This window comes from Engystomops pustulosus, chromosome 6, assembly GCF_040894005.1.
Source record: "Engystomops pustulosus chromosome 6, aEngPut4.maternal, whole genome shotgun sequence".
NCBI classification, from domain to species: Eukaryota; Metazoa; Chordata; class Amphibia; order Anura; family Leptodactylidae; genus Engystomops; species Engystomops pustulosus.
The window spans coordinates 141,983,586-142,004,685 of NC_092416.1; the positions used below are offsets into that span (position 1 = coordinate 141,983,586).

Genomic DNA, 21,100 nt, shown 5'->3' on the forward strand with positions numbered 1-21,100 from the left:
CACTCGAGCATCGGGAAAAGTTTGTCTCGAATAACGAGTACCCGAGCATTTTAGTGCTCGCTCATCTCTAGTTATTACCCTTCTGAAAAAATGTTAGTGTGACCTCTGAGCGAGTCTTAGTGAGGATTTAGTTGTATTTTCTGTGCTCAGCTACTATAATGTCACTGTAGTATATTAGTCTTTGGATATACTGCAGATATATTTGGTGTACAAGTGTTATTTGGGTGATACTGTCACTGCGTTTCAATACCTCTAATATTAGACATTGCAAATATTAGGCACGGTAAATTGCTTATTATTACAATGACGGTAACTCTAGTTACGCCACTGCCTGCTCCTATTTCCCCATGGTTGTACTAAAACTGGTGGTGGTGTTGACACAATGCTGACTGGGTGAGGAGACAGAAGAGGAAGCGACGTCAGGCAAGGAGTGATGTCCACAAATCCTTGGTGGTGGCAGTATATGCCCCACAGCAATTCCTGCCTCAGGCCCAGCCACCATTACATTAGAGGTAAGTCCCTGCCCATGCTTACTGGTCCACGTGTCAATGGTCAGCTTATTTTCTCCACAACCTGTTGATGCAGGACTGGGAACGACATATTGTGGGACACCCCCGCCATAAGTTGTTTTTTTTTTTTTCCAGAATGGTAGCTTTTCAAAGGTCAACTAGGAGAGTTATCATAGAGCATTAGTGGCTGCTCCATGACCTGTGTCAGAGGCCCCCTTGCTGTTTTGAACAGGGGTGGAGCGGGTTGAAGCCAATCCGATGGACCTTAAAAATCTCTTTGCGATGTAATTAACCAAAACCTTAACATCATCTGTCTGCTCCATTCTGGGAATACACACATAGTACACAGCCTTAAAACACCCCTCACTGTCATTCTAGCTGCCCCCTCTCCCCCGACCACTACTGGATGGGTCTACTCATCACTACTACTGCCTTTTAGTGCAGTAACCATAACAGCATTTTTTTACTTCATTGTGTACTTTAATGAGCAAAAAAATAAATATATTTTTTTAACCTTGGGTGGCCGGGATGGGGCGGGTTAAAAAAAATAAACATTACTTACCTCCACGGTCCCTCTAGTGGCCGGATGGAAGCGGAACGCAGCGCGGCTTTAATGTCCCTGTTTGTTTAGAGATATTGCAGCAGTGGAGACAGGGAGGGACCACAGAGGTAAGTCCGTGTTTATTTTTTTTTCTAACCCGTCCCATGCCAGTCACCCAAGGAGTTTTTTTATACCCTCAGACAACCCCTTTAATCTACTATCTGCAACCAGTGTTTGTGCAGACGACCTTATTCACAATCATTTGGTGTGATAAAGTCACATGATTACGTATCACAATGTAATAGAGGCACACAGCTCAGTGGCTGCAGAACAGGGTAGTAACAGTAATTATAGCTATAAAGTAATGTATCAACGCATTGCTGTGATCCCAACTCCCAGATTTCACCACCGAGGAAATCTTTATCAGAATTACATCCACCAGCTGTGTAATAAATGGACTGGGCTACAATATCGCGACCATATTACTGCCCTACACCATCAATGTATCATTATAGGGATTTTACATAACCCCGTAAAGGCGATCTGCAGAGCCAAAATACAAAAATGACTGTAACCAATACAAGACAATTGTTACAAGGGAAATATTCCCCAAACCAAGTTTTCCAGTTTTATTGTTTAAAGAAAAAAAAGGAGGAAAAAAAACACCTTAAAAGGAAAAGAAGGTCTGTAACGCTCCAAACATAACAAGCCTGTAACATATCCCACTGCTTTCCCCCATAAACACTACTGTGTCTAACCTGGAAATAACTCAAATTTAATCTCCCCAAGCTTTATTTACAAAGACAAAAAAAGGACAATTTCTCCCAAGACATTACTCATTTTAAAATATTTACACAAACGAAATATTTTACAAATTAGAGAAAAAAATAAATGTGAGAAAGGTGAAAAGTTTGTGAAAATGTAAACTGTTTTTGCACTGTGAGGACGTATAGTTCAGGTAACACCCCGATATCTTGAGATCAATGCAATGGAGGCCCCGCTGGCAGAGAACGCAGACTGTTCCTTTCACAGTGATGAAACCTTTCGCTCTGGTCTTGCAGATGGGAGGCAGCATCAAGGTGGTCTCTTTCATGAGCGGACAGTTTTTAGATTTACATGAGGTAAAGAACGCGTCAATAATTTGCTTGAGGACGAAGAAATGGAAAGGAGACCTTATACCTCACAGCTGGCAGCCATTTTGTAGAACATTCATTCGTTCATGGAAGCAGCCATTTTGTACTCTGAACTATCCTTTTGTCTCTCCGTCACCAACTTCCCTGGTTATAGGGAAATGCAGTGTAAGCGGACCCTCTGATGGGACACCAGTAGCGTTCGATCTGTGATGACATTGTAGATGTGACCCATTGTCTCCAACTGATTTGATGCAACTTTTTAAAAGGGGTTTCCTGGGAAGTGTACTGATAGCCTAAGGCACACGTGGTGTTTTGAACCCGTTTTTGGGCCATTTTTAAGCAGTCCGTTAAAAACAGCTCTTGTGCTTTTGACCGGTTTTACCAATTGTCTTAATTAAACCGGGTCAAAAACGCATGCGACTGCTTAAAAACGGCCCAAAAACCGGTTCAAAAAGCCACATGTGCCACCGGCCTAAGGTAACAACATGGAGGCGTACAGAGCAATGTGAGCAGCCGATGTGCTGAGAGTTGGACTCAAATTGATTTTATATTGATGTTCATTTGTAAGCTTAGGCTAGTAATATTGTGAACGCCCCTTTAAGTACAATATAGCTGCCTCCACCACATACACACAGCATGCAGAGCACTTACTAATACACATCACCAAGCTCATTCAACTTGAAATTGTAAGAAACCAAAAGGTGGAAATGTACTGGATGTATAAGACATTTCATACTATTATATACGTATAAAGCATGGAAAGTAAAAACCCTCAGAAAATATGCAAGGGGTCACAGACAGAGGGCGCTATTCTACAAGGGGACTATAGGCCAGTTGAAAAATGACTGCAAGGAGCAGATAGACAACATGAATGGAACAAGGAGTAATAGAAAGAGTAATATGGTGTTAGGCCCATTTTCTGATAAGGACATATTTTATGTATACTAGAAAGTTAGTACATACATACAGGAACCAATATTTATTATGTGGTGAAGTAGAAGGTTGAAGATATTAATATTTTCCAGGACTTCAAGAAAGGTCAGAAATTTCAGATTTGTGGGTATTGACACCAATTATGTTATGCAGTGATAAAGCCTGGAGCTACACTGCAGTACATGGGCACAACTACCACACAATGTACAGGTGTAGCAGCTACAAGAGTGAGGCTACCAGCACCATCATGGGTATGTTTGTGTCATCGCCATGCGAGGTCTGATCAGGTGCTGATGACCACAAGACAGACTGCCGGGTGGGAGAAATAATACCTGCTCTAAGTTTTACAGCTTGGGGAGGCGGCTCATGCACAGGCCCATAGAAATACACAGAGGATGGGGAGGGAGGGGTGGTGGAGACAATCACAAGTCGGAAATAAGGAGGCTGGCAAACTTGAGGGGGGGGGGGGGGGGGAGTGGTCCTGTGCATGTTTCCCAATGGACTCCTCGGACAGCTGGCAACCCCTACCGATGATACTGATGCCAGTATGAAAAATGCCTTTAAGAAGTCATAGTGATAGTCACAGATCACAATGAAAACTCTGCTTCACCTATGTAATACACAGCTATAAATTTGGCAACACATTAAAGGCAATTGGAGGGTTTAAGTGACTATTCCATCAGGTAGAATCCATTTTCTATCCATGGAGTTCCTTTTGCCAGTTTAAGAATGGAGAGTGTAAACATATGAAAACCCAAGTTAAGGTTGACAATGAAAATGGGTGGGGGTGATGCTCTGCACTGACCATACAGTACACACACAATGCAAATAAGCCATGTCTATGGATAAACACAAAAACAATGACATTGCGTCTGCTCCAAAATATTCACTTTGGAACTTGGTCAAAAGACATCGCTAGGAAAAAGAAAAGTGAGGGGGGAAAAAAAAAAAGGCGATCCGATCTTTTCAGGGTGAACAACTTCAAAGCCAGTGGGGTCTGGTACACGTTAGAGGCCACACTTGAGGTCAAAGAGAAAGGCAGCATTAACCCCTTGGATTTTGTATACATCAACTTGCAGTGCATTTTATTCAATATTGACAGGATGTCACAAGACAAGGGTTCTCAGCCTATTTACGAGGTGTCCTATGTGGGGTCTGCTTTTTCTGCATTTCAATACGACATCGACTCCTGTCATCTAGCCAGGGCAGCTCAAAACTCCTGTAGGGAAGAATAAAGCAAAAGTAAGTCACGTTATACCTTTTAAGAAAACCCTTAAAGGGGTTGGCCATGAGCGTTTACTGCCTTGTGAATAATCCCTCAATGTTCATCATATCATTCAGCAGTACTGCTACTTACTTTTTTGCAGTGCAGACTCTCCAAGATTTTTTATCAGTTTACATGTCGGAGCTCTGCTGAATAGGAGGAGCTGCAGCAGAGTTATTACTCACTCTACCTGCTCACACATCAATGCCAGTTAAAAAAAACAAAACAAAAAAAACCCCAACTGCCTGGGACAAAAACACGGGCAGTATTAGGACCTGCTCTATCCTTTGTGGCTTATGAAGGGGGTTGTGGAAACCAAGGCATGAGCCCATAGAAACAACTATTACAAGTCCTTATTTCCACGTATACTAATGAAGTAAGGTGATCAATTTATGGAATATAGTTACAGGTAAAGTACTGAACTCTGACCACTGTTGCATTTATACAGAATAAGGTGTGTTCAGTTCCAAATTGTTAATAGTATACTTACTGCGGGGTAATTTTCGGCAAGGACCGTCCAAATGCCACAACAGGGAGGTAGGGGGTGATCATCACAGACTCGACTGAAGAAAAGTAAAAAAAAAAGTTATAGCACTGAGTATAATATAGCCAAAATATAATCTGATCAATGAAATCAAAGGCCAAGCCAAACCTACCATCATCAGGTTCAGGAAAGAAGGTGGTGACCTCAGGCTCGCTCTCCTGACTCCCCTTTTTCTTGTACATCCGCAACTGCAGCCGCTGCAAAATTCTCTGTTCACGAATCCTCTGAATGTCCCACCTAAAGGAGGCATATGGCAGGATGAATGGAAGGCCACGGAGATGCCTCTGGCACAAACAGCACATTAGAAGGAATCATCCTTACCTTTTTCTCCGCTTTTCATCTAGCTCTAACTTGGCATGTCTCTTAGCAAACACTGCATCGTCCAGATTCTGGAAAGAGAGAGCATAGGATGTGGAGGAGGTTTTCCAAATGTCATCTTAATCATAATAATCCGAATTTCCTTCCGGAAGGTAAATAGGAGGGGAAAAAAAAAATCTACAAAATCACGAGTACTGGGACATGCAGCAAGGCATAGATTATGGCTGCAAATGAGTATAATCTATATGCCAATAGTGAGACCCTGTCAACTAAGTGGGTCATGCAAAGAATTTTCTTAATAAGGTGCCATATATTTGGCCAGTATGGCTCACTATATAGCCGCCTTTATAACACCACCGGTAGTTTGGGAGAGACATTTATATTTTAGCTCGAAAATGTGGTCTTTTTGTCTTTATATCTTACCTCTGGTACTTCTGATGCATTCAAGTCCGGAAGAGGTTCGATTGGATGCTCTCTCCATGAGGGAACTGGGAAAAACAACAAGGCAAAGGCCACATTTAAGACATCTTTCCACTAGGGTTTACAGTGTCCGGAGAATGCGGTTACTCACTACATTACATTTCTCTCCTACAATAAAGCTGCTTCTTCAATGGGGCAACCAAGTTCAATACTTTTTTCAGCCATTTCCATTCTCATCAGTAATATAGAAGCTATACCATAGCTTACCATGTATAAGCTATACCATTTTTTCTTATAATTTAAGTCTCCTGCTACTTTCATATCTCTCTCAGATTCAGCCGTTCCCGAAAGCCAGTGATGCTCGACTCCCTCCCACAACAGTCACCTGCCCTCGCAGCCGCACTGAGGAGCTGACAAATCTGCTTTGAGAGAGCCGAGGTCCCCCAGCTCTTGGAAACAATCGCGCATGCGCAGTTGGCTCCCTCACTGCCTTCCCTCCCACAAAAGGCATCTGTGCTAGCATTGTGGGAGGAAGGGCAGTGAAGAAGACGACCGCGCTGGTGTGAGAATTCCCAAGAGCCGGGTGATATCACCAAATCCAAGGGAAGGGGCATGATATATGAATATAAATAAGAATAAAACCACCGGGAGCCCTGTGTGGTGTGCACAGAAGCACCCAGCGCTAATTTCTATGAATTAAAAAGATGATTTCTGCAGAATTGACAGTTTTATGGCTAAAGAAGAGAAGTCCCTGCATCACTGTGCACTCATGCTAAACATGTGCTAGGTTTACAATGTGTTTTTCTAAGTGATAAATTTCCTTTCAGGCCACCTTATAGGCGTGTGGAGACTTAAAGAGGACTCGTAACCCAGAAATTCGGCACTAGGATCTGCTTGCTCTCCAAGTGTTCATGTGTGGGCGCTCCATAGCTCGGCGGTGACTGCCGGGCGTCATGTGCCAGTCACCGGCTCTGATCCTGCCCCCCTCATGAATACGCCGGACCGCTTTGAGAGCAATCTGGCGTTTCTATTGTACTCCGCAGCAGTGTTAGATAGCGTTATCGGAGGTTTCCAATAACGCTATCATTGTAACACTGCTGCATTAGTTTTAGCAGTAGGAGCTGCTTACTTTAGTAAACACCTCCTAGTACTGAATTTCTGGGTGACAGGTCCTCTTTAACGCCATTGATGCTCCACTAGGGGATTCTGAGACATCTGCAAATTCGATTTTCCAAGGTGGAAAATGGCAAACAATGCCTCCTTTTCCTACCTTGAAAGGCAACCCTCTTAACACTAGCCAAAACCTGTAGATCTATTCCAGAAGGAACAGATTCCCAACTGTAGACAGCGCTGTTTCGACCAGGTTGGGTGCCTACGCTGTACTGAAGAGAACCAACAAGGTGGGAACAATACTGTATCACTGGCTTTGAGGAGTTTATGCCATAGATGCCATCAGATTTGACGGCAAAATGACACCCAGACACTTCACACAATACATTAGAGGAGGAGTCATTTTGCCAGAGACGAGTCAAGTTTAGAGGCTGCAGGGGGATTGTCACAGTTTTTCCCCCCTTCTATAGTTACATAGGACCTACAGATCCGGGGATAAAGCCAGTGAAACATAAGATGTATATAAAAGATCCACTTCTTGCCCATTTCTATGGCAAAACGTGAAGATGAACAGAAAAGTCACATGACTAGAGGAGATTTTGTAAAAAGGCAATATTGCAGATAAAGTTCTAGAAAAAACATTTCATAACCCGAGGGGACTGGTAATTTAATGGGTTTAAATATGGTGACAAATTTCCTTGAAAAAAGTTCAACTAAAGTTTTGTGTTTTGAGTCAAGCAGTTAGTGAGTAAAAAGCTGTTCACAGTTTGTTAGAGAGAGATTATATATATATATATATACACACACAGTTGGTAGCACTTATGAAGGCCATGCTAATCTGTATGTCATAAACTGCAGTATATATCTGGATCTGGAAATTACAACTCATCAATAAAGGATGTAGTACCCAGAGGCAGAACCTAGAGCAAGCTCCCGATACTGCACGTTACAAGAGCATAGAAATTGTGGAGTAAAACTTTAAAGTTTTAATATGTCTTTACCCCCCCCCAACAACCTGGCCTATTGGGGCTCTAAAGATGCATCATTATTTTTTTCCTAACCTTTCCCAGTAGAGAATTAATTTTTTTGTCTATGTAGGCAGAAATGTGCTTAATTTTTGTGAAACTAGTTATTTTTTTTGCTGGCACAATTTTTTTGATCAACCTAACTTAATGCTGAAAAAAAGAAACTCGGCTCCTTGTTCTTTCCTCCATAATTTTGCGCTGCTCCATGTACAGTATTAATGCCATGCTAAAATTTTTCTGTGGGTCAGTACAATCACAGGAGGTACCAAACATGTGCTGAGTTTGTACTTCACGTTTTCAATAAAACATGTTAAGAGAAAAATAAAGAGCAAAAAATGTGTTTTTTCCCCTTTCTTCTGCACAACAAGCTGTATTTGTGCTATCAACTTTGCCATTTGTTATGCCAATTAGCTTGGGGTAAAATTATACATTTTCACACTAAAAGGGTTTTCCCATAAAAATGGGTAGGTTCCCACAGATCACCAGAAAGTGGGGTCTGTTGTACCCCTTATCGCTCCCAAAGATCAGCTGACAGATTGCCAAGTGCCATACTCTGTAATCTGTGTCAGCTCCATAGAAATGAACAGGGCAGCCAAGTCATGTGTGACCAGCTGCTCCGCTGATCTCAGGGAGCGACAAGGAGCCAACTGGGTTACATCGGACCGCACTTTCATCATCATCTGTGGAGTTCCCATCTCATACACCGCCACCTATCAGCAAGTCATGGCTTATCCTTTTGCCAGAGACCACTTTAATTTTTATTTTTTTTTAATGTCCTACTAGGACATAATCATGGTATTGCACAGTCAATACACTGCAAAAGAGAAGAACCTTTCCATATGACACTGATAGCAAGCCTAGGAAACCCATTTTCTGCCTGGGCCTAATGGGCACTGGAAAACAGAGGCCATTACTAAGCCTTTTATGTCAAACCATCTGCGTCCCGGCGATGATAAAGGGAATACCCTTCCCTATAACCTTTTAACCGTTATAGCTAGAAATGTGGATTTCAAGGCCATTTACATGTATCAGTTATTAAATCTCAATTCAGTGTAGTCTTACTAAAAATTTGGTTCTAGGCCCCTGAAGGAGTCATTAGGTGATCCTTTGTTTACATGTCGCCCATGAATTTTTACAGAACTTTATAATACTATTTATGCAAGGAAAAAAAAAAAAGTCTATTGTATTGAAGGATATAAATGAAGCATGGAGGGAAAAAGAACATTGAATTCTCTGTTGTGGTCCAGAGAATTTGTCAACAAAGTACAAGCCTGCAGTGTGTAAAAGACATTGAGAACAGTATGTAACTAGCCGATGACTCAACAGGGAAGTCACGTGTGTAAAGGGAGAGATCGTGATAGCACGGAACAGCTATGCCGCTCCCACATTTATGTTAAATGCTAGTCTTGTGTAGAGTATACACCAGAGAAAGAAACAATGAAGGGAGATTTCATCACAAGTTGCCCATCAGATGCCCAATAAGGAACACTCCAGAAAAGGGAGAGTTGTCCTTTAGATATAAGAAAACCTATTATACATACTACCCATTAGGGAATGAGTCCTTATTCGTAGGTCATGGTGGATTTATTAAACCCCCCCCCCCCCTCCATACCACTGTGTCGGATAATAGGAAAGCAGTCACATCTCTATTTATGTGGGAAATTGGAAGAAATATTAAATAGAGAATAGTCTCTTACTTGCCACACACTCCTCTTTCTTTGGAGAAGGCTCTCTAAGCGGAGAAGGAGGTGGCTGATGCCACCGGCATAGGTACATGTCCGTGGTGGCAAGGTAGGGCAGAGAATCTCTCTCGCCAGTGTTTGGTTCACTGTCTTTAAATGATGATACCGCAGTGCTGGTCCATGCAGACCTCAACGGAGTATCTGCCGGAGATTGAGATTTTTCCGGAGTCTCTTTACTGCGCAGCTCTCTCCGACATCCCATCTCAGACACCGACCCTCCAGGTTCTGCATCTTCCGCTTCTGTCGGTAACCTTGACATCTTGCCCTTCATCTTTACAAGGTCAGAAGTCGGTCTCTTAACAGGAGTCCTGTGTTCTGTACTGCCAAAGGCAGATTTCCTACAGAGGTTGAAAGAAATCAAATTAGCAGCTAATAATCCTGAAAACTTTAAAATTAGTAATAGAGAGATCTAGAATAACCAGAATTGGGATCAGGGTCCTGCTGTTAGACGACCTCCCAGCAGGTTCTGATACCGGGTCACATCTGAGAGCCTCCCCTTTTGACTCTGCAGATGGTTTGTGTAATAGGTAAGGTATAAGCCAGGATCCAGCCCGGACAAGTCACAGATTGCCAGTGCAGGAGGTAGATCCTGAACACACGGCCCTGTGTGTGAACAGCAACACTGTCCAGAATCAGGCAATTTTATTTTCCCTTATAAGACTTGTTGTAAAAAACCTGGTGTAGGGCTTGCATTTACTTGAGACAGTAGAACTTTAAAGATTGCCTCTTCAAAACATAAGCCTGAGGCCACACAACCGTGCGCTGGCCAGATTTCGCAGACCTCACAGCAGTCCCAACCTTTCCTTTAAAGGGAGCCTGTCAGCAGAAATTGACCTAATAAACCACTACAACTATGTTGCAAAACAGTTGAATGCCTTCCAGAACGTGTTTCTTCACACATGTTTTCATCATCTAGAAAATCCACTTTGAAGCGAGATGTAAAATGTATTTTTAAAGAAAAGGAGGAGGTGATTTAAAACATTGAAGGGAAGCTCTCTCCTCGACTACATACAACCAATTTACATCTCACTTCAAAGTTCATTTTCTAGATGATGCCATCACACTGGACCATGGAAAAAAAAAAACAAAAAAAAAAAAACTGGAAGTTGTCATGCTGTTCTCCTGTGTCAGGGCTTGCATGGACTAACACCTTTCATTGTGGAACATGGCTTGAAGAGATGCATCCTAAAGGTCTCCAGATAAACCCCAGTGTTTGTTCATTTCTCACGAGGAGCAAAAAGAAATCCCTAAAGGGAACCGGTCACAACATTTTCACCAATACAGACCCATGGAGGATGGGCAAGAGTAGAAGTCCATGGAGGCTGCTTTAATTGCATTTGATCAGATACATACACAAATGTAAAGGGTATAGGACCTTAGATGACATCTGCCTGGTCAATATGACATGGATGTAACACAACTCACTGTGTGTAAAGAAAAACAAAACAAAAATAATTCCTATAAGTAAATAGAGCTGTACAAGTCTGTAGTTGAATATCGCCAGATGGTTTTGCTACTAGTGATAATAGTTCCTGTCAATCAGGAGCAAGGGGGCAGGGCAGCGATTTGAAGAGACACAGAGGTGGCATTCAGAATAAGAGGGTGTGGTTCACTGGCATAATAATAATATTCTTTATTTATATAGCGCCTACAGATTACATAGCGCTGCACAAAGTATGACAAATTGGTCTCTGTCCCCAATGGGGCTCACAATCTAAACAACCTACCAGTATGTTTTGGAGTGTGGGAGGAAACCCATGCAAACACGGAGAAAACATACAAACTCTTTGCAGATGTTGACCTGGGTGGGATTAGAACCCAGGACCCAAGCGCTGCAAGGCTGAAGTGCTACTCACTCAGTCACCGTGCAATCATATCTTGAGTCAATCAGAAAGATGACTGCAATTAAGGTGCAATACCTCACTGGCAGCAAATTTTAGGTTATCTTCAGCTCTACAAGCCCTTAGACTAGGAGACCTGCAGAACCAACAAAGCAACTTTCAAAATCAGAAGGGACCACACTACAATCAGAAGAAAATCTGGCTACTCCTTCCATTAACAAGGTACCTTTGGCAGGTTTGTTGCACAACTTCTGAAAATTTCTTCCATTTATCTGAATGGGGTTATTTCTGCAGGAAGCACACATTTCTACAAGCCCCACTGAAATAACTGGGACTGGTTCAACAAAAGATCTAAAGATCTGCACTGTGTGAATATAACCAATAAGAGATTTCTTTCATTACTGCTGTTCCTTAGCAACCTTCGGTGGCGCAAATGACTTCACTAGGTTACTAATCTGCATGAGGAGACGCCAAAAAAGGTCAATGGTGTTCAAGTGTAATTTGGTCATGTAGTGAATGCTAAATCATTGACAGCTGAGCTGGTCACAGCCAGGAAGCCTAGAAATGTCTGCAAAGACGACACTACTTTACTGGAGATGTCCTTTAAGTGATTCCCAAATGTCCTTTTCTCATGTGGTTGGTTATTGTATAGGTTTTTGGCTATATAGTGATAAGCTGCTGCCACCAACCTTTTGTGTCCTTTTGCATTTCTTCCATAGGAGAAGGGCTTTGGGGTAAGGCCTGGCAACTGAGGGGAGGCCTCTGGAGGGAACTCCCCACCGCCTGCGCTTTCTGGAAGGGGACCCTCCGGCATGTCGGCGGCCGACTCACGGCGCTGTTTATCCTTCTCGCTGTCCTTTCTGACCAACTGCATGCGTCTTTCCATCCGCTCAATGCGGGCCAGGAGCTGGGGGGGGGGGAAATATATTTAAAAATATATTTTTATTGGGACAATTAGATTAGAAACCAAAAAAAGAAAATTTACATATACTTCATGCGTAACTAAAAGCGCATATTTATATGGGATCCAAGTATTGAGGGACTATTTCAATGCTGGAAAGGGTTAAGTTAGTTATTAATCACATTAAAGTTGACCAGATACAACAGTTTTACAATAAGTAGGAAAGGTGGGGGAGGAGGCAAGTCTATAATATGGGGGTGGAGAAAGCAAAGAAGTAAAAGGGAGGGGGACCAGACATAGACATACACACAGTCTGCATTGCACCAAATCACAGTGTATGTGAGCTGATCCAGACACCCGGCACCACATACACACCAAAAGCTGGAAAAGGACAGGTCGCCATGCCAGGGGGGCGCTACAACACATGCTGGGGGGTGCAATAGAAAGGTATTGCAAAAAATGATTTCCCATTATATGCAGACAAGGGGGTGGGAGAAAAAGGAAGAAAAAAAAAACTCACTGCAGAGGTTTAACCCTTTACAAGACTGCATCCCTGCACTGGCCTAGCTAAAAGAAAAAGGGGTTAACGATGAGCTAAGGACCCAGTGTCCCTGGGCCTACAGCAGATTAGTGAGTAGGGCTCCAATGGCAATGCAGGGGTTAAGGGGGTAGACCCTCCTCCTGCAGACTTGCGGATTCAATTAACCCTTACACTGCCTACAAACCAAGTTCATCCTGTGAATTGTGGGTTATAGGGAAGGGGGAGTAATATAAATCAGGAGACTCCTTGAGCAAAACCTTAAATCTGTGGTATCCCATCCTCCTTGCCGTTGCCATGGCAGCCCATTTAAACCGCCAGGCCCCCCCCCCCCCTCTTGTAACGCCATGATGGTCTTGTGCTATTCTCATGAATGTGTATAGGGTGGAGGGGGGATGTAAGAGAAGGGGGAGGGCAAAGAAAAAAGGGAAAAGGAAGGGTGGGGGGCTGGAAAGAGATGGTGAGGGAGGTGGCATTACCTCAGCCTGCATGGCTCCTTCCTATGGAGGGCTGGCGAGGAGGCAGATTCCCCGGCATTACAGCTCATGCAGATACACTACATTGCCAATCTCCCCCCTCGCCAGCAGCCCTCTCTCCACAACAAGTTCCCTCTCTCTTCCAAAAAAAAAAAAATCCCTCTCTCCCTCCCCCCAGTCTAGCCGCAAGACGCACACAGTATAGCAGAGCTGTCTCATGGTGGGAAAGAACATATATCCGTTTTATAGTTAGAGGAACCATAGGCAATATATTCTCCATGTATCCTGAGCTGTCTGTACAATCCACATTACAGATAATCCATAATCTACATGGAGGGAGTGTAGATCCACGCTATATACCACTAGGGGATCATTACTTTATGTGCTGGAGGGTAGTGGTCATTCTGGGGGATGTTACACTAGAGTTGATGTGGCTGCAGTGGTGGGCACTGACGTCTAGGGGCAGTGGAGAGGCTGAGGGCTGATCGGCAGCACAGCTCTATGGAAAAAGGAAAAACTGTGCTGCACAAGGATTCATCAGATGTCAAACATGATTTCCAAAACTGGTCAGGAACGCACACTGATCTACTGAGAGATAGAATCATAATGTTACCTCTGCAGTCTGGGTGTTTCTATGGCATCCAGATATAGACTACAATCTACAATGCTGGGACGACTGCATGTAATATATAAGAAATATAGGACAGAATGCATGCTCGTACATGCAGTGTTAGCCTATACTGTATATAAATATGTATCCTACCGTGTATATCCAATGTATAATTTACCTGTCATGTGCATGTTTTTGATATATAATGACTAGAGGGCACACTTTTATATACAGGCTGTGTGACCTGCAGCAGTGGCATAGTATAACTGCATGTGTACATATATACACTGGATAGTATCACTAGGACAAGAAGCATGTGCAGTATATATAAACAAACACAGGATAGTATCTCTAGAACAAGAAGCGTACAGCGCGACCATAGGATTGCGTACAGCACATGTATGGAGTGACTATACGGTCGTGTATATACAGTCTAGTGACTATGATCATGAACTAACTATATGTAGTGTCTGTGAGATCCCGTATAGCCTTTACATGTAGTGTCTGTGAGATCCCGTATAGCCTTTATATATAGTGACTGATATCCTGTATAGCCTTTATATATAGTGACTGATATCCTGTATAACCTTTATATATAGTGACTGATATCCTGTATAACCTTTATATATAGTGACTGATATCCTGTATAACCTTATATAGTGACTGATATCCTGTATAACCTTTATATATAGTGTCTGTGATCTCCTGTATAGCCTTTATATATAGTGTCTGTGATCTCCAGTATAGCCTTTACATGAAGTGTCTGTGATCGCCTGTATAGCCTTTATATGTAGTGACTATATAATAATGTCTATTGTGTGTGTGGCTGCATAGTGACCTCCTATACATTGCAGCTATACACAGGCCACGTCCCCGAGCTCAGTTTCCTCTCCCCCCGCTGGCAGCACGGGCTCCCCGGGTCTTACCGTGTCCTTCTCGGCCCGGAGCTCCCCGATCTGCCGCTCCCTCTCCTGTATCCGGTGCTGCTGCTGCTCTATGAGGTCCAACTGCAGAAGCACGATCTGCTTGAGGCAGGCCCCGGCTCCGGCGCCCCCTCTCAACGGCGGTCTCCAGCGAAGACCCGGGGAAGTTGAACTCGAGGCCGGGGCTTGGCCTTGGCCAGTGGCCGCCGTAGTAGCTGCCCCGGCCCCGGTCACCACCGCCCCGGCAGCTCCCCCAGCCCCCTTATCAGCCAGGGCCCCCGCTTCCAAGGCGAGCTTGCCGCACGGATCACTGAGGCCGGCCTGAGCCTTCTTCTGCCCCCGCTCTCCAGGCTGCGGCCTACTCCGGCCCGCAAGCCCCGAGCTTTCCTGAGGCTCTTCCCCCGACAAGGGGTCGTCGCGCCTGGGGCGGCACGCACTGGCTTTCATACTCATGACTCCTCCTCAGGCCCGGCATCCTCCTGCAGCCTCGAGTGAGGGGAGGAGGCCGAGGCCCCCGGGGCGCACTGAACACAGAACCGAGGAGGAGGATGTACAATAAGATGGCGGCGGCAGCGGGGGGAGGGAAGCCTGGAAGTGTGTGCTGAGGAGAGGAGGGAGAGCCGGCTACCCTACACCTACAGTACACTACACCCTGGGGGCACGGCTATTACACACTACCGCCATCTATAATCACACACATTACTGCCTGCTGGGACCTACACTGCTACAGCCAGGAGGAGGGAGGTCCTGCCAGGATATACACAGACATATCACCGCTACACTCCTTGTGTCACCACATTAGCTGCAATGTATGGAGAAAGTCAGGAATAAAACTCCAAAAATTGGTCCGGATTTTCGGCACCTAATTTCTTCACGATTTGTATCTGGATTTTCATTTCTATCATTTACTTCACTAAAATCTCTGAAATGCGCAAAGAAAATAGGCCGGCTGTGAAAAAAATCAGTGTCAGGGTGCGTTCACACAATGCGTTACATTTTTAAAAAAATGTGTTTGGACTGTTAACATGCTGTTAACATTTCCGTTTACAAAACGCATAGTAAACGCGATGTTAACATACGCATTAAAATCGCATTAACACGTGCGTTAACATTGAGTTAACACACGTAAATGGTAATGTAATTAGGCAAATTACCTCTCATCAGCTGTTGTAATGCGTTGAAAACGCAACGTGTGAACGTGCCCTTAGGCTGGTGCCACACGTACTGCTTAGGCCCTTAGGCCGGCACCACACGTAGCGCTTTGTCTGCGCTTGCAAACGCAGACAAAGTCGCACCCACCGGAACGGGCCTCGGCCCGATCGCATCGGCGCTTCTATGGAATCGATGTGATCGGGCCGAGGTCCGTCCGACTTTGTTTGCGTTTGCAAGCGCAGACAAAGCGCTACGTGTGGCGCCGGCCGCGGCCCGATCGCATCAGCGTTTCTATGGAAACGCCTGCGATCGGGAACGAGCAGCCAGTGTTTTGCAATAATTTAATGCGAAACACCGGCGGTTCGTTCCCGATCGCAGGCGTTTCCATAGAAACGTCGATACGATCGGACCGCCCCGGTGGGTGCGGCTTTGTCTGCGTTTGCAAACGCAGACAAAGCGTTACATGTGGCACCAGCCTTAGGCTGCGTTCACTCATTGGGGCACATTTACTTACCTGGTCCGTTCGCGATCCAGCGGCGCGTTCTCTGCGCTGGATTCGGGTCCGGCCGGGATTCATCAATGCAGTTCCTCCGCCGTCCACCAGGTGGCGCTGCTGCGCTGAAGTCCGCTGGAATGCCTCGAAATACACCGGCCTACCCAGGATGAAGGTGAGTGAAATTTTCGCGACACAATTTTTTTTTTAAATGCGGCGGTTTTTCCGACTACGTCGGGTTTTCGTTCGGCCACGCCCCCCGATTTCCGTCGCGCGCATGCCGGCGCCGATGCGCCAAATTCCGATCGCGTGCGCCAAAAACCCGGGGCAATTCAGGTACAATCGGCGCAAAACGGAAATATTCGGGTAACACGTCGGGAAAACGCGAATCGGGCCCTTAGTAAATGACCCCCATTGCGTTTTGTTTGCATTAATGCATGCATTTTCACACGCATCACAACAGAATGAGAAGAGGAGATTTGCCTAATTACATTTCTGTCAACGTTCGCGTTTTGTAAACACAATGTAATTAGGCAAATCTCAGCTGCTCTGATGCGTGTGAATGCGGCCTATGCATCATCAGTGTGTAATCCTTTCTGCGCATCTTGTCATCCACACCCTCTGAGGACCACACGATGAAATAGCAACTGACCGGACTGCACATGGGTCGCACTTGGATGACACTTATTTGTCGTCTGTGTGGATCAGTGGTTTTCACGTTCCCATAGACTTCTATGGGAAGCCTCCAGCCCCAAACACGTGCAGTAATATGAACGTCTCTTTTGGATGTGTTTTGACTGCATGTATTGAATGCAAAACACCTGCGGAAGGGGTATTTATCAAACTTTAATTTATTTTTTTTTGCCTCTATGTTTTGAGACTTTTGTTGCCGCTTCACACAGTTGTTAGTTTTTTCAGTGGAGCGTCTGATCTGTCATAAGTTTACAGATGTGGGCTTCTGGAAAAGTCACAAATTTTAGTCAGATTGAGGCGAAAAGCTTTTGACGCGCAGAACTTGCATTGCACTCTGTCCCATTGTTTTCAATGGGCCTTTCCTCATTTGCGTTTTTTTTCACGCGCGTGCGTTTGGCTTGACGCGCGTCAAAATCGCGGCATGCTCTACTTTTGCGTTTCAAGTCTATGCAGACACATCAAAAACGCATTGCACTCGCAAGCATTGCAAGTGCAATGCGAGTGCAATGCGTTTTAAACAGATGGGTTACTAGGTGACATGATTAAAAGTCATGAATAGAGATGAGCTAGTATTTTCTCGGACGAGTATTCCCTGCTCGAGATCGAGCATTTAATTAAAAAAACACAGTGAAGAACAATGAAGAATAGAATAAAAACAGTGAACACAGTGAACACAGGATCATTTAAGTGAAGAACACTATATATGTGTGTGAAGAACACATTGCAGATGTATGGAGACATCTGCAATGTGTTCTTCACACACATATATAGTGTTCTTCACATGTCGGGAGAAGACGCTAGCGCACAGGGGGCGGAGTTTGGGGCGATCGCATATGCGTTTCCAGAGAAACGCATGCGATCGGGTTATTAATCGCATGCGTTTCCCGGGATACGCATATGCGATCGGCCCGTGCCCCGCCCACTGTGCGCTAGCGTCGCGTTATGAACGCGATGATAGCGGAATGTGTGAACGCGCCCTAAGATAAATGTCTACTCTGCTGCTTATTCCAGAACAGATGAATTTCAGTGGAAAGCCCGTCCTCATTCTTTTTTCCAATGTAGTCCAACACAGTCAAACATGTGAACGTGGCCTTACTGATCAGTAAACGTGTGCATGGATTCATTGAAATTAATATGTATGCCACACATGGCATTTTAAACCTATTTTTGGCCCGTTTTTAAGTTTTGCCAATTATCTTAATTAAAACTGTTTAAAAATGGATGCATTTTTAAAAAACGCATGCGTTTTTGGACGAACTGCTTAAAAACGGACCAAAAATGGGTTCAAAACACCATGTATGGAATCACCCTAAGTGAGCTACATGAAAAAAAGGATGGCTCACAGAGAAAAACAATGTTTGTATGGGGGTGGCTTAAGGCCAATTGTGAACCAGTAAATTTTTCCCACAACACCTTATAGCCGACACCTATCACTAACACCCACGATTACGGGCGTTAACCCCTTAAATCCAGAGGTCATGCTGACCACGGTGTGCAAAGGTCTTCACTAGATGGGAACCCCCCACTCCCCCCACCCCCACTCCCCCGCGCAGCGCTTACCAGGAAGGGGGGGGGGGTGCTGTTCCAATCCCCCGGGTCTGTCAATGCCACAAAACTGCGTGATCTTCTCTGGGAGCCGGTCCTACCTCCTAGGGCAGTGATTTCAAACCTCTTAGTGACCAAGTGCCCAAACTTCAACAAAGACCCGCTTATTTATCGCAAAGTGCCAACACAGAAATTTTATTTGTATTTATTTTTTTTATACTCCCTTCTCTGTCACAACTTTCATTGATACCAGCACCTGAGTACACCAATAAAGCAGAAAATAGTCCCAGGTCGAGCTGTCACTTTAAAATAGCTCTGTGCACAGCAAGTCCTGGGCTGTCTGGGACTGCAGGAAGATACCTGGAGTCATCTCTGGTGATGGACTGAGTGCCCACAGAAAGGGCTCTGAGTGCCACCTCTGGCACCATTGCCATAGGTTAGCCATCACTGTCCTAGGGGGACCCAGCTGCAACACACTGAGCATACATCTGTATTACACAGTGTTATAGGAACAAGCGAAAACACTTTCTAAAAACAATTTTTTTTTAAGAATTAAATAAAGTGAAAGTACCCTAAACACCAACATTCCCTTTACATACCTATCAAAGTACAAAAAAACACAGAATCATAAAAAAACCCACATATTACCACGTCCATAACAATCTGTACAATAAATCAGTAACATTATTGGACCTGCTTGGTGAATGCTGTAAAAACAAAACCCAAAAAATTTTCACAAAAAATGTTCCAAAAAGTGATCAAAAAAAGTTATGTGCACCAAAATGGTACCACTGAAAAGGACAACTCAACACATAAAAAATAAGCCCTAAACCAGCTCTATCAACCAAAAAATATAAAAGTTATATGCGATGATGCGAAATAAATGAGATTTTCTCTATATTAGGTTTTCTTCAGTAAAATTGTAAACATATATAAAAACTATATAAATGAGGTATCACCATAATCATAGTAATCTATAGAATAAAGATAATGGGGGAGATTCATCATAAGTCTTTTAGTGCAGAACTGTTCTAGTTGCCCATGGCAACCAATCAGGACTCAGCTTACACTTTCCCACAGCTGTTTATAAAATTTAAGCTGAGCTCTGACTGGTTTCCATGGGCAACTAGAACAGTTTTACCTCAGACACTTTATGATAAATCTTCCCCACTATGTTATTTTTATGGTACTGTGTATGGCCCCCAAAAAATACAAGAAGAAATCTAATCTTATCAATAAGCCAATATCCAACTAAAATGAAGTAATTGTAAAGTGCATCTCATGTCGCTGAAAATAAGCCTTTGTTTGTCCCATACAGCGGGTTACCACCACATATGGTGTATAGGCGCACTGAGGAAAAATTAAACTTTGGGGAATGTTGGTTTTTTATTTTTTATCCACTGAGAATTTGTACATTTTTTGAAAAACACATTCATTTAGCCAAAAAAATAAAAATGTCAAAATTGCACTCGATTTTGTGTCAACCCCTGTTAATCGGTTACAGGGTTAACACACTTCATGAAAGTTGTTTTACATACGTTAAAGAGGACCTTTCACCCCATTTATTGGCAATAGGAGCTGCTTACTAAAGTAAGCAGCTCCTAGTGCTTGAACAAACGCCGCAGTGTTAGAGTGATAGCGTTACCGCAAACCTCCGGTAACGCTATCAAACACTGCGGCAGGGTATAGTGTAATTGATGAGGGGGCGGGGTTGGGCGTGACTAGGGGCGGTGACTGCCGCCTAGCGCACGGCAGTCAATGCCGGCCTATGGAGCGAGCGGGGCGGTCCGGGGTAGAGGCAGCGCCTCGCACCGCCCCCTCATGAATACATCGGATAGCTTTGCAAGCTGTCCGATGATTACACTATGCCCCGCCGCAGTGTTTGATAGCGTTACCGGAGGTTTCCGCTAACGCTATCACTCTAACACTGCGGCGTTTAATCAAGCACTAGGAGCTGCTTACTTTAGTACTTTAGATAAATTGGGTGACAGGTCCTCTTTAAGGGGTGTAGTTTCTATAATGGGGTCATTTTGGGGGTTTTACTTTTATTTAGGCCTCTTAAAGTGACTTGAAATCTGAGCAGGTCCCTCAACAGCGTCATTTTGTGTTTTTTATGAAAATGTGAAAAAATCGCACCTAAAGTTCAAACCCCTATAACATCTTACAAAAATGAAAGGATGCATAAAAAAACATAGAGACATAAACCGGACATTCAGTAATGTTAGTTATCAAGTTTTTTTTTGCTGTTATGACTGTGTATAGAAAAGGTAGACTATTTTGAATTTCGAAAATCGAGAATTTTTCAAAATTTCCAACATTTTTCAACCAACAAGTACAAAGTGTCACAAGAAAACAATTTCAAAATCACTTGGATATGTTAAAGCGTTCC

At 43.9% G+C, this 21,100-nt stretch overlaps 1 protein-coding gene across 1 annotated transcript; it reads right to left on the bottom strand.

Annotated features, from left to right (window-relative positions):
• Positions 1–1,824: 1,824 nt before the first annotated feature.
• MSL1 (MSL complex subunit 1) lies at positions 1,825–15,552 on the bottom strand. The gene is made up of 8 exons (XM_072111447.1): positions 14,832–15,552; positions 12,070–12,287; positions 9,495–9,877; positions 5,666–5,730; positions 5,246–5,313; positions 5,037–5,161; positions 4,871–4,943; positions 1,825–4,335 (listed from the first exon to the last, which is right to left on the bottom strand). Exons 1-8 carry the CDS (start codon positions 15,279–15,281, stop codon positions 4,245–4,247), a joined length of 1,473 nt encoding a protein of 490 aa, XP_071967548.1. The 5' UTR covers positions 15,282–15,552; the 3' UTR covers positions 1,825–4,244.
• Between the last annotated feature and the right edge of the window lie 5,548 nt (positions 15,553–21,100).

Coding starts and splice junctions, on each gene's coding strand:
- MSL1 (XM_072111447.1), bottom strand. CDS start 15,281: ATGAGTATGAAAGCCAGTGCGTGCCGCCCCAGGCGCGACGACCCCTTG. Junction 5,731..9,494: donor GAAAGAGGAGTGTGTGGCAA/GTAAGAGACTAT, acceptor TGTTTTTCCCAG/TTCCCTCATGGAGAGAGCAT. Junction 5,162..5,245: donor GATGAAAAGCGGAGAAAAAG/GTAAGGATGATT, acceptor TGCCTCCTTTAG/GTGGGACATTCAGAGGATTC.